Raw genomic sequence first — 12,985 nt, 5'->3', positions numbered from 1 at the left:
CAATCTATAGCCAGCTGCTAACCAAGTCAATATGTGGTAAGACTAACAGCCACCCTAACTTGCCTTGATAATTATTCTCCTCTAACTGACATAATATTCAATATACTGTTGTTGAGAGCAATAATGCTAAAATTGATGCCTTGAGGGCTACAAGACAATTGAGTTTTAGCCAGATAAAATGACCTGTACACTAATCGTGCATTATAGGGTTCCACAACCTTTGGACGCACATTTTATAGTCTACCTGCTCAAAAATGTTACATATAATTATATTCAAAGTCATCTGAGCATACCATATATAATTTTAAAAGTACTGGCCAATAATCAAATAACATTGCTTTAGAGAAAAAAAGGTTTATTTCTATAGTCTAGCTCTTGCTTATTGTTTTTTAATGAAATGAGCATCTTCTCACTACATAAATAACAGTATTGTGTCCTTCAACCTCTTGCTTTTTTCCTAAACCAAGAATTGTTTTCACAAGAAACAAGTAGATGATAAATGCTGAATGACAAAAAGCATCATTTAAATAAAATCCATATGACATCAGTACTACCAATAAAACAAGACAGAAACGAAACCCAGTGTTCCTCGAATATAAAAATCATCTATGATTTTCTCAAAATGCCAATTTCAGACCCTGAGTGGAGAAAACAGATTATATTAAATTTGAGACTCTCAGAATCTCTAAGACATTAATGAAAATTAATTATAATTTTCGCAATTAAGTAATTATCACAATAAGTGACAGTGTTCTTTATTAGGCAGTATTTCACCCCAAAATAAGAGACTATTAGTTTGTGGTTTTGTTGAATTTTCCTCTGAAATTTAATTTCTCTTGTAATTTTGTATCTTTAAATCCTAGGCCCTCACACAAAACTAAATATGGAGTACATTTTCTACGCCTGTCTTAACAGTTACGTGGAAATGCTGAGAAAAAAATGAACACCTAAGTAATAATTTCAAGTAAAACAAAGAACAGGCACCGTTCAAGGCAGAACATCAGGACTACAGCACAGAACGAGCAGCTTCTGTATTTACTGCCGTCAAAATGCTACGGGACACTGGGTGGTTCCGATGGCAATTAATCACAGTCATGCTCGTATCTCTGTGTTTCAACAGTAAGAGATCAAGTGTATGGTCCAGCTATCTCAGGCAAAAATAGACACGTGGACCTGAAATACAGCACTGGTGACAGAACGAAGCATTGCACTGGAGGCAGTAAAGATGTGACGAGGTCGGGGCATGTACTACCCTACAGTTTATAAAGGAAGGAGTGCTCAGCCAAGCTGACAGTGCCATTCAGAAAGCTGCAAGAGGTTTGTCCCTTCCTGCAGGGTAGAACCCACCCCAAATGGACATTAATAATCATCTTTGGAAACAACTGTAGAAAGACGTGGCACTGCGTGTGTCTCCAGATTGGCCTAAGCGGGGATTGTGGAACTGGTTCCATGCTTTGTTCTTCCTGGCCCCTTCCTCCTGGACCCTGCACCGCCTCAGGACCCCCTGATCACCCAGGACTTAACTTTCCACTCACCCCACTGAAACGTCCCCAACCTGGGGCAAATGAGAGAATGCTTGTGAAAGCCTTATATAAACTGAAAACGTAATATATAATTATTCCTGTTATCAGCACCATCTCATCTTCTGAGGGCCAAATGCCCTGTGCCTTCCAAGTTGACGTCTCACTACGACATGATTCTACGCTAACTAAAGCAGTCTCGGGAGCAGGCGGGTGATCCTACCTTCCCCCTTTCTCTACTTCCACTCAGCATCCCTCATCCGCTCGCCCTGGCTAACACCCGGTGGTACCACACAGGAGAACGACAGGAGCGTGTGTGTGTCCACGCCAGGTTAAAGCCAGGGCGAGACTCAAGGCCCTCTCCCCCACTCATCACATACCAAGCTGGCAGCCTCACACACAACACAGGGTGGTTCGGGCCATCAACAAGGCTGGCAGAACCAAAACCAATTTTGTTTTTTGAATGGGTCAATTCTCCTGGTATTATCCCCCAAAAGAAATTTCAAAACATCACTTCAGATTCTACCTTCTCCAACTGTGATCTCCTTTGGCAGGAGGGAGTATTTCTTCATCGTCCACTGTAGTCTTTTTGGATCCTGGGGTCTCCCAACATGCTGCTTTCAAACATTTACCCTTCAAGGGTCGTGGGAAGACAGATGGCCATAAAAACATTTCAGAGGCAAAGTACACAATGCAAAACGACTCATGACATACGGCAAAAAATGATGGAAAAGGCGAGGAGGCTGGGGGCATGGGGAGTGGAGGCTGCAGGCCCTTCGGAAAAGTCTCAAGACTCTTACCAGACCGGAAGTGCCCCTGACACACAGAAGGGGCTCAAGCTGGAGGAACAGGTGCTGTGAAGGCCAAATCTACAACCAGGTTTGCATGTTTTGGAATGTGAGGGTTTACTGATTACAAAAGCAGGGAGTTTACAGAGTTGTTCCTTTGACTTGGATGAAGAAGCAATAAATGGTTAGGGTACAGAGAAGAGACAACCAAGAAAATACCAAACCTACCAAGTAAGCGTGAGAACCAGCCCTACGAAACCCAGATGAAGTGCAATTTCAGATTTTCGCACACCCATCACCCTCCTCCGTACCCTCCCTTTTAGTAGGGCTTCGATAAGGCCTGTTGGGGAAGCCAGGAGGCCCGCGTTGTAGAGAGAGGGAGTTGAATTCAAAAGAATGCAAACAGAGCAACCCTAGGCAACAGACCACTATTTCCTTTCTAACGTTCACCACTGAGGCCGGATGCCGGCCCGCTGGCCCACAGCTCCTTTCTTCCAATTCCCTGAGCAGCCTGCCAAAAGGACCACGTTAACCAGAATGGGGTGTGCATGCCCGGGCCTGTGAGGGGCAGGAAGGAGGGCAGGTTTGCCGAGGGCTCCTACCCCAGCCCTTCTCCAGCTGGCCCCCGACACCGGCTTGACGTCCTCCCCCTACCTGCAGGATGTACCCCCGGACGTAGTCACGCAGGGTCCAGCCCAGGCCGTGCAGGATGTGCAGCACCTCCTCCTGCTTCAGGACGCTGAAGAGACGGTCCAGCAGGATCTTGAGCCTCACAGGCACCGCCTGCGTCCCGTAGAGCATCAGACTGCTGATGTCAAACACCACGTTGGACTGCACGATCTCCACTTGGGTGGGGTGGTAGAGGTGCTGCGTGCTGAGCTTATCCAAGGCTGCGGTGGTCCCGCCAGAGGTCCAGGGGCAGGTGGGAATAAAGAGATAAAAAGGAGAGGGCAGAGACAAAGAAAGGAGAAACGAGTTACCGGAAGTTACAGGGGGCTCCATGTCTAATAGCTGGATCATAATCACAGATGTCTCAGCGGGACTGTGCAATGTAAATAGTGCTCTTCCCACCTCCTCCCGGTTTTGTTTGTTTGTTTTTTTGGATTCCGTGTGTTTATAAATTGCAGACGACAGCAAATACAAAATACATTTGGCTTTCAGGAAGAGAGCCACTGAGGAGGTTTCTAAATGACTGTGGCTGGCGCTAAAAACCTGACTAATTAATTTGCTAATTGAACTATGGCTCAACCCAAGTTACCGCGGTATTCCCCTCCCTGCACCAAAAGAAGGAACACGCACAAAACTGCCAACTCGGCCACAAGAGCGGGCTCAACCAACATCGTTTTTCTGAGTAAGATTCACCCCTTATGATACCTGGATGGTTTGAAGAGGAAAAGAAAGGTGTTCTTTAGACTTACAGGGGAAAAAGGACTAACTCAGAGGGAATAAGGAAAGCTGACCTCTGGGTCGGGGGACTTAGTCATTTACCTCAAAGCTGAATTAGCTAAGGGGAATTATCCCAAAACTTAATTCTCCTAAATTCCCCTCTTGCTGTTTACCTGTTAGTTCAATGTTCTCTAAAAGTTATTCAGGAGAAACAAACAAGAAAAGGAATTCAAGTCATAATTAGGTATTTTATTAACAGCTCTGACAAGGGCTCAGCATGAGATGAAACTGGAAAAAAAAATGACTACAATCAAAGTACAAGAATTTCTGTGTATTTCAGCTGCGTCATTTCAGCACAGAAAACTGGGGATGACCATTCTCAGAGTAAATATTTTTAGTGGAACTAATATTTCAACAATTAGGCTTTTTTCTCCTCAAATCTAAGAAATCACATCTCTTCTCCCTAGCTCTGAAAGCCAAGATAAAGCCATACATTCTCATCCCCATCCTTATCTGAGTTACCCGGAACCCTACTGCAGATAATGTGATGACATTTTTCCTCAGTTTCTCTAAAGTCACCCATTAAGATAGTGCTGTCTCACCTACAGGGCTCAAAGAGATGCTGAAAAGATGAATGAGATAACGAATGAGAGGTGCTTTGAACTCCTGAAGAGAACACAAAAGCATTAGCTCAACTATCAGAATTGTACACATGACCTTCTGAAGATTAAAAGAGAGAAACACGTGAGCCTGAAAGATGGTCATCTAATCTCATGAGTCTGGCAAATGGGTATCAGACAACAACCACCAGGCTCAAATCCTAACTCTACCTGCAAGCACCCAAGGTTTCTCCCCAACAGCACAGGCTACCGTATGTGTACACTCTGAGCAGCTCCTCTTTTAATACACCGGTATTTCTGCATATTAATGTGTGTATTTAAAAGTGCACGCGCGCACACACTCACACTTTTTAGTATTTCAAGTGTATTTTTTTAGGGCTCCTCCTCCACTCTCGTTTCCTCCTGACTTGTGGTCACTGGAGAGTTCATGTACTCTTGATAAATTGCCTTCTTACATCCACAGTGTAAAGGCCCTTATCATTTACCCGCTGGCTTCATTCAACACATTTACTCCCAGGAATACTTTGTCAAAGAGTTCGCGTTTCCTCATACTTCACTTCTTGAAGCTGATTTGTCTGATCTTTCCTATTCTAGTGGTTAAGTCAACTTTGAATAAATAGCTTTAAAAATTAATTTAACGTTTGGGAAAGATAAGGGATTCACCAGCGCAGGGATTGAAGTCTTCTCTCGCTCCACAGGGCATTTAGACAGCAAAAATGCAGGAAAGAGGTATTATTATCCCTGTTTTTCTTCAAGTACAGCTTAACTACTCAGCCTTCTGATGAGTCGCTGCTGTGCTTACAGAAATCCAGCACGCAGGTCAAGGGAAATCTCCTCTTCCGTTTCCCTTTATCAACCTTCCTGGCCCATATCAAGCACTTCTTCACAAAATTATACCGCTGTGAGCACAACAAATATGAAACTGGGAGGGATGAGTAGAGGGGAAATAAAATGACACCAAACCTGATTTTTGTCCATGTGTTCGGCACCTTGTATCTATGCATTAAGTATATGCAGGTGTGTGCATCAGTGTGTCCTAGGGCCAGGCGGAAAGCTGTCACCCCTCTCCCTCTCACTCCTTAAAAAGGGCTGGAAGTTTTAGAAGATGAAGAGGACTAAACTGTTGAGGGCACAGAAACAAAGAGAAGTTGTTCAGAGAATTGAAAGAGCACAGGTGGAACAGGTAAAAGCAAAAGTATTTCCCTATATATGCTTGTGAGACCGTCAGAAAGTGAGAGTATTAAAAGGACATTACGGATTCTTTAGCATGCCACATGTCAAGAAGTAGGAAGACACATAAATAAATAGGCCACATAAATATACAGTGGAGGTTAACAACTTTTTCTGTAAAGGTCCGGACTGTAAACATTTTAGGTTTATGGGCCATGCTCCGTGTTTCACAGCTACTCACCTCTGCTACTATAGAGGGAAAACAGAGCAGACTTAAATTAAACTAATGGGCATGTCTATGTTCCAATAAAACTTTATTTACACAAATAGCTACATTTTGGGCTCTGATATGGAAAATGAAGGGGCGGGCCAAATAGTTAAAGAAAGTCAATAGTTGATAAGGAAAAAGTCCCACGGGTGTGATTTAAGCAGCAGTTACCTAGGAGATGAGCCACAGAGGAAGGCTTGAAAAATTAAACTGCTCAGCTTGCAGATGTCAACTGCAAATTTCAGCATAAACATATCATCAAAGATTATGCTCGGTCAAATTTCTTGAATGAATCAAATTTTCTGCTTTATAACTGCTGGACTGTACTGCGTCACCAAGTTGACACCAGCTTTGGGAGGGGACGTCTCCTTGGTCGGCAAAGGGTGAAGTAACAATTTTTAAACTGTCACAATAACAGTAAACTGAGAACTGGACTTCTGCCTAATGTCATGCTCTTCCTATGTCTGACTGGGGGATTCAAGTCTGGATCTCAGGTGGGTTAGTAATATGAGTTGGGCCAATGGGAACGAAGGAAAGGTAGGGCAAGAACTTGTTCAGCAGGATGGAGTGGGAAAATGATGGTCATCTACCTTTATGAGCTACGGACCTAACCATCTGCTAAAATTGTCCTATTTCAATGGTATTGCCAAAATTCCACTTTCAAATGAAATCTTAGCCAGAAATTGGGTATAAAAATATATGAAAGTGAAGCTACTCTTAATAAAGCTCGAGTGAGCATGAATTTGACAACTTCCCACCACGCGTTACCCTCTTCTTCCCTTCCTCCTGTTTAAGCATCTCAGTGGGACCCCTAGAGTTCCCAGAAGCACAATTTGAAAAGCACTTGTCTGTACAATAATATGATATCAATTGTTTCGCCTGCCGTGCCTCCCCTTCATTCTGGGAACAGAAACTGGATTTCCCTTCAGGGAACCCCTTTTCTCCTACACTCAGTACCATTTATTTCATAGAACAGAATATTCCTGAAGCCAGGCCTGGAAAACCAGTACCTCCCAGTTCCTTGGCCAAGACAACCAGTTTAAGAATGGGCAAGTGGGGCTTCCCTGGTGGCGCAGTGGTTGAGAGTCCGCCTGCCGATGCAGGGGACACGGGTTCGTGCCCCGGTCCGGGAAGATCCCATATGCCGCGGAGTGGCTGGGCCCGTGAGCCATAGCCGCTGAGCAAGCGTGTCCGGAGCCTGTGCTCCGCAACGGGAGAGGCCACTACAGTGAGAGGCCCACGTACCGCAAAAAAAAAAAAAAAAAAAAAAGCAGAAAAGAATGGGCAAGTGACCTAAGTCTAAAGAGTGATATTGAATCCAGGCTTTCAGTTAGAAATACTAGGGAGTTCTTCCCTCTTCTTGAAATTTGTAGCTGGCAAACATGCTTGGGAATGAGAGTCACATGGAGGACAGTTGAGCCACAGGATGGTCTGAGAAAGACTAAGGACTGACAATGTTGTTTGATCCAGAAGATACAGAGATGGCAGTGCCTGAGGGTTCGACCCTCCCAGAATTTTCAGTTACACGAGTCAACAAAAGCTCTCTCTCCCCTTCTCTCTCTCTATGTCTGCTTGAGGTAGGATTCTGTAATTTGTATCTAAAAGAGCCTTAACTAAGACAAGTACCTTTTTGGGGTGTCCTTCCAGCTAGATAACATGTATTTCAAAGGAGCTGTCAGTGGTCCAACAAGGTATGTTAGTTCCAGGCCAAATGCAATTCACAATTTCTCCAGTGACTGGAATGAGGGTATCCTGAACAATTCATATCTCATACAAATTTGCAAAGGGTGATGGATGCCATCAACAACATTAATAAATAAAAATTATTGTTGTACGGGGAAGGGGAATAAAGGAAATGACCATTTAAGTACTAACTGTTAGGCATCATTCTAAAGGGTTACAATAATCTCGTTTAATCCTTTAAAAAAACTTAAAACACAAGGTATTACTATTACTGCCTATTTGGAGATCACAGATTCCGTGAGGGTCAGTAACTGGCCTAAGGTCACTTAATTATTTCTCCCAAGAACTTCTTTTTCTACCACACGTTCAGATAAACAGTCAATAAGCAACTCTGGAAACGTGCAAGTCTTCATCATGTTGGAAGTCCCTAACTCCCAACAATCTGGGCTTCCTGCCCGTCACTCTGCTGAAGCAAGCATTTCAAAGGTCACCAACACCTGCCTTACTACAAAATCCCATCGCTTTTCTCTTCATTCTTCTCCATGATCTCGCCATAGCAGCTGACCTGATTGAACACCATTCCTCCTAAAATGCTCTTCTCCTTCATTCACGCATACATGCGTTTATTCACTGGCACTTAACAACTTATCACCAAGGCAGGTACCGCATGCAGATGCAAAAGTCATCTTTGCTGTAAAAGAGATGTGATAAAGTACTGTAGGACACAGAAGAGAGGGCCACTCTGCCGGGAAGGAATACTCTTATAAGTCATCAGCAAGCGAGAAAGGAGGACGACAGTCCAGGTAGACGGAAGGGGTCCAGGTAGGGGTTCTCAAACATTATGTGTCTCAAAATCAGATGAAGGGCTTGTTAAAACACAGGTCAGATGGCTGGGCCACCTTCCCCTGGAGTTTCTGATTCACTGGGTCAGGGGTGGGGGCCAAGAACTGGCATTTCTAACAAGTCTCCACAAGACACTGATGCTGCTGGCCAGAGAACCACTGCACTAATGAGGTGTGTGTAAGAGAACTGAATATCCAAAGAATGTGTCTGGCTTGCAGCAAAAGAGTTGAAGATAAATACAGAAAAGTCAGATGGGCAGTCTGTAAGAAACCTTAACACTGCAGGCCAAAACCTGTGGAAAGGTTATAATATAATTTTATTTCTGGTTAATAGGATATAGAAAATATTAAACATTTTATAAGATGAAAATGACTTATAATTTTAGATGTAAAACTCTGACGAGAGTCCAGAAGTTTATTTAAAGCAATAGGTGTCAGCTGGGGACACATGGCCACAGAGCCACAATCCCTAAGGAAGAAGGGTCGAGAGGGAGATGGTCATGGTTCGGGTGAAAAATTACCACAGGTGATGCTGACATACACGCCTACAATACATGCCACTGAAAACCACAGAGATGAGTTAGAGGGCAGGATAACTTACGAGTTAAGTGAACAGGGTAGAAAATGTTTGCAATACTCCACTGGGAGATGCCCTGACTCAGTGGACTTCAAATGATGATCTGCCTAAACCTGGGGTATGCACGGGCCTTTCAGAGATACGCAGACATGGGGACTCAATTTCCAGATCCTGTAATCCCATATTTACTCTTTCCTAAAACTGATCCCCCTGAGAACAGGCCCGCCTGTTCATGCAGATTATCCATCCCCAATCCTCCTGTGAAAACTATACCCTTCTTTCCTTTACCAAATAAAGGCATAACTCTGACTTGACTTATACAGCGCACTGGCGTAGGGTGTAAAGCTCTCCTGGGGGTCAAAATAGTGGCCAGTTTGAATCGCTTTATGAAGCCTTGTTTAAGGATTAATAAAAACACCAAGAACCTGGAAAAGGGCCCTCTTCCCCTGATCATGCATATACAAGTAAAGGGTAGCTAGAACCTGATATTCGGGTCTATGCTGGAGCATTCAGAATTCAGACATTATGTAAAATGGGCAACAGTCATGCACTCACCTCTTGCATTCCTATTTAATAAGGTATCACTTTTTAGGAAGTATCCTGTGAGCGCAAAGCAAAAGTGTCTAATGCTGAAAATGGCTTTTCCCTCCATTCTTTTCAATTATTCCTGACACTCATCCCCAGGAGGTGTCATCACCTGGGACAAAAAGCCCCCGAGCACATGTGATGCCCACTCTTTTAAATTCAGTTTGAATATTTTCCCAGACCTATGAAATTTGGAAGATGCACTGAATAAAACCTGTGGATAGGAATTTTACAGAAATTCAGAAACAATGTTTATCATTTAATAAGGTAGTTACTACCCATTTAATCAAATACTATCAAAATATTTGTTATGATTAATCATTTTCATCTTATAAAGTTTTGAATATGTCTACATCCTGTTAACAGAAATAAAATTAAATTATGACCTAAATGCCAAAGCACTTAATTTTTAGCAGTATATAACTTCTTTCATTAAACACATTAAAAGTTTGACCATGTTTTTATAAAATATGGCTCTTATCTACTTTGTTCCTAAAGTCCAACAGCAGATTGTGATACACAAATCATTATTAAAGTAATACCCTGACTTTTAACATACTCCTCATTTCATAAAAATCTTAAGTTATACATCATAGTGCATCATTACTAATTAAGTAATGTGAAATAGCATTTCTATTGTACACTTATTAATTTTATTAGCTCCACATTTTATTCTAGACTGTTTTAGCAAACTATCCTATGAATTGCAGTTCATAATTTATTATTTACAACTTTTCTCAAAATGCATATTAATACATTCATTTGTATTGAAATGTGAGTTCATTTCTTTTCCCAATGATAATTCAGCCTGATTTGGCCATGAGCACTGGTGGAAATTTTCATCAATTAAGAAAGCTAAATATGCAGTAATAAAAGTTATCACCTTAAAAAAAAGATATATTGCAGAAGTCATCTGAATAACTAACACAGTATTTTAATTTTCTCGGTCTTTTTGGTGTATACAAGAATAAATGATATGCCGCTAAGTGAAAGACTAACAGCTAAGTTTATAAATTGGCATTTGCTATGTCTTGTTAATGTCTTTCTCCAGAAATTGAGAAAGTAAATGACTCTAACAACATCTGGGTAATAAGGTGGATGAAACAAAGAGAAACTAACTGATCACTGTGTAATTGTTGGCACATAATCTGAAATGATTTCTAAGAACCGAATGACAATGTGATAAAGTTCCTAGTCCCACGTATTCATGTGAACAGGTGTCTGAGCGCTTAGATCTGCAAAAATGGGGAAGGAACCGATAGTGTACCTTTCCTCTTTCTTACAATAAGTACTATTCATTTATTGATACATGAACTAATCTAGGAAGAAAAAAATTTATTGCCCTATCCATTTTATTGACAGATGCATTTCTGACAAAAATCTACTTTATGTTTAATAAATTATGAAAATATGTAATATTTATATTGCTTTGATCTTATTCTTCTTGATCAAAATTAAACAATAAAATTTCCATTTATGGATATATTATCTTATTTTCTTAATTTTCCTTGCAGACATGAATGATAAAAGACTTTGCAGTGAACATATGATTTCATTTGTGGTAATGTTATTTGGGGACAGTGAACTGGAAACAAGAGTTAAGAGAAAAAATAATGACTTAGAACAATGATTTGAAGTTCCCAGTGTTTCAAGAGTGCTTGTTATCCTCCAGATTAAGGACAGAGTTTCTGGGGCTAGACTCCAAGGGTTCAAATGCTAGCTCTGCCACCAACTTGCTGCATGACCTTGGCAAGTGGCTTAGCATATGAAAATGTTAGGATGGAACTTTGTTTTCAAAATTCTTTTGGGGGCAGGCAAGACAATAGCATGAAGACCACTACCTTAGTACAAGGAGAAAGAAAAGGAGAACAAAGAATCAAGACCAAGCTAACAAGTACGGGGAAGAAAACAGATGCCTGGAGTGAAGATGAGTCAGGGTTACAGGATGACTGAGATTTTCAGGTTTGGAGGATTTGGACGGGAAATCAACTGAGATGCAGGGGACCCATCAGGATTCCAGAGGAGCTGCCTCTCCAGCTGCCCACCTGTGATCATCTGCCTCTAGGAATCCAACTACACCTATACTACACCGGCCATCCCTAACCTGTAAGCTGAGTTCTACCCAAACTCTGTGCCCTCAACTCCAAACATGTACTTGTGACCCCTACTGCTGTGAAAGGTAAACCCAAGAAACTAGGCCAAAATGCCTGAAATCAAATCTTTTTTGTTGTGATTTTTTTTGACTGAATATCTCATAGATGCTCATTGAAAAAATATAAATTTGAGAAAAAGAAAAACGAACGGAAGACAGTCATACATAATCCCACCAACCAAAGGCACTATTGTCTACATGTTGATGTAGCTGCATCTACTTTTCTTCAGTCCATAATTTTATGTAGTTAAGGGTCACACACTAGTTACAAATTTCTATCTTGTTGTTGTTTTTCTCACTGAACTTTATATAGCATGAACACTCAAAATTATCTCTGACTACCTAGTCCCCGTAAATGTCTCCACTGCAGTTCCCCTGGATCTAACCCTCCTCTCTGGCCTAACTTCTACCACTTCAGTAGAGGCTTTTAGACCCTCCTAAGTCCACTACTGCAAGCGACTCCTGGCTGGTCTGGTGTGGTGTGGTCTGCCTCTGCTCTCTCTGGTGTAATACAGAAAGAACAGAGTCAGTTCTCAAGTCAGTATTCTCAAAAGGCTGCTTAGAATATGTCTCTTTTCTGCTCAAAAGTTTCCAGTAATGCTCCAGCCCTACCCTCCCAGCCCCCAAATTCTTAACCTGGGTCAGAAGACCTTGGAAAGACTGATTTACTACTTTCCAGCCTAATAACCCTCTAACATGGCTCTCTGTTCCAACAAAAGTGAGCTGCCCACTGCCTTTCTAACAAAACTAGTGAGGAAAGCAGACTTTAAAAAAATACACATTAACACACAGTATTACAAACTGGGTATGTGACATGAGAACATAATTTAAACAGGGCTAGGGATGGGGCGTTCCAGGCAAAGCCATTTCTGCTAGGACGTGAACAAGGGAGAGTAGCACATTATGAGGCTGGAGAGACAAGCAGGGTTCCAACTGCTGAGCTACATTTTTCAAATTTTCAATTTTTCAATGCTGTTCATTAAGGGCCTTTCCTCTTTCTTTCTTTACCTTTTTAACTACCCTTTTCTTCCAGCTTCCATACAAGTTCTGTTTTCCTTTTCTATAAAACTTGGAGAGGTCCCCTCATCTAAGAGCAAACTGTCTCAACAATGATAGCACTTAAAGTGAGCCAATCATGCACATACCAACTACACGTTGCCCATTTACTGGGTCGCTTCCGTGCCTATTTTATCATAAGAGCTTCAGCAACCATATCTGAAACATAATCAATCAAGGGTGTTCGGCTCTCATATTGTTGAGTGGATGGACACAGCTAGTGTGCAAAGACAGGATTCGATTCCACTGTGCCACCCAATTCTTAATTTCAGTCACGTCTCATTCTCAGCCCTCCCCTCTGCTCTTTACACTCTAGACAACAGTGGGGGTAGGTAACT

The 12,985-nt window shown here is 41.9% G+C and overlaps 1 protein-coding gene across 4 annotated transcripts in view; it reads right to left on the bottom strand.

Annotated features, from left to right (window-relative positions):
• BNC2 (basonuclin zinc finger protein 2) overlaps positions 1-12,985 on the bottom strand; it is a 427,648-nt gene that overhangs the window by 128,280 nt on the left and 286,383 nt on the right. For all 4 annotated transcript variants that reach the window (XM_089913202.1, XM_089913203.1, XM_022573773.2 and 1 more), the window contains one exon: positions 2,963-3,198. In XM_089913202.1, the coding sequence (XP_089769328.1) occupies positions 2,963-3,198 (236 nt within the window). The remainder of the gene's footprint in view (positions 1-2,962; positions 3,199-12,985) is intronic.

This window comes from Delphinapterus leucas, chromosome 6 (genome assembly GCF_059928025.1).
Source record: "Delphinapterus leucas isolate spDelLeu-1000000601 "Yukka" chromosome 6, BTC_Dleu_Yukka2, whole genome shotgun sequence".
Classification (NCBI taxonomy): domain Eukaryota; kingdom Metazoa; phylum Chordata; class Mammalia; order Artiodactyla; family Monodontidae; genus Delphinapterus; species Delphinapterus leucas.
The sequence above is the reverse complement of the archived record's forward strand: the minus strand, read 5'-3'. Positions and strand labels throughout refer to the sequence as shown.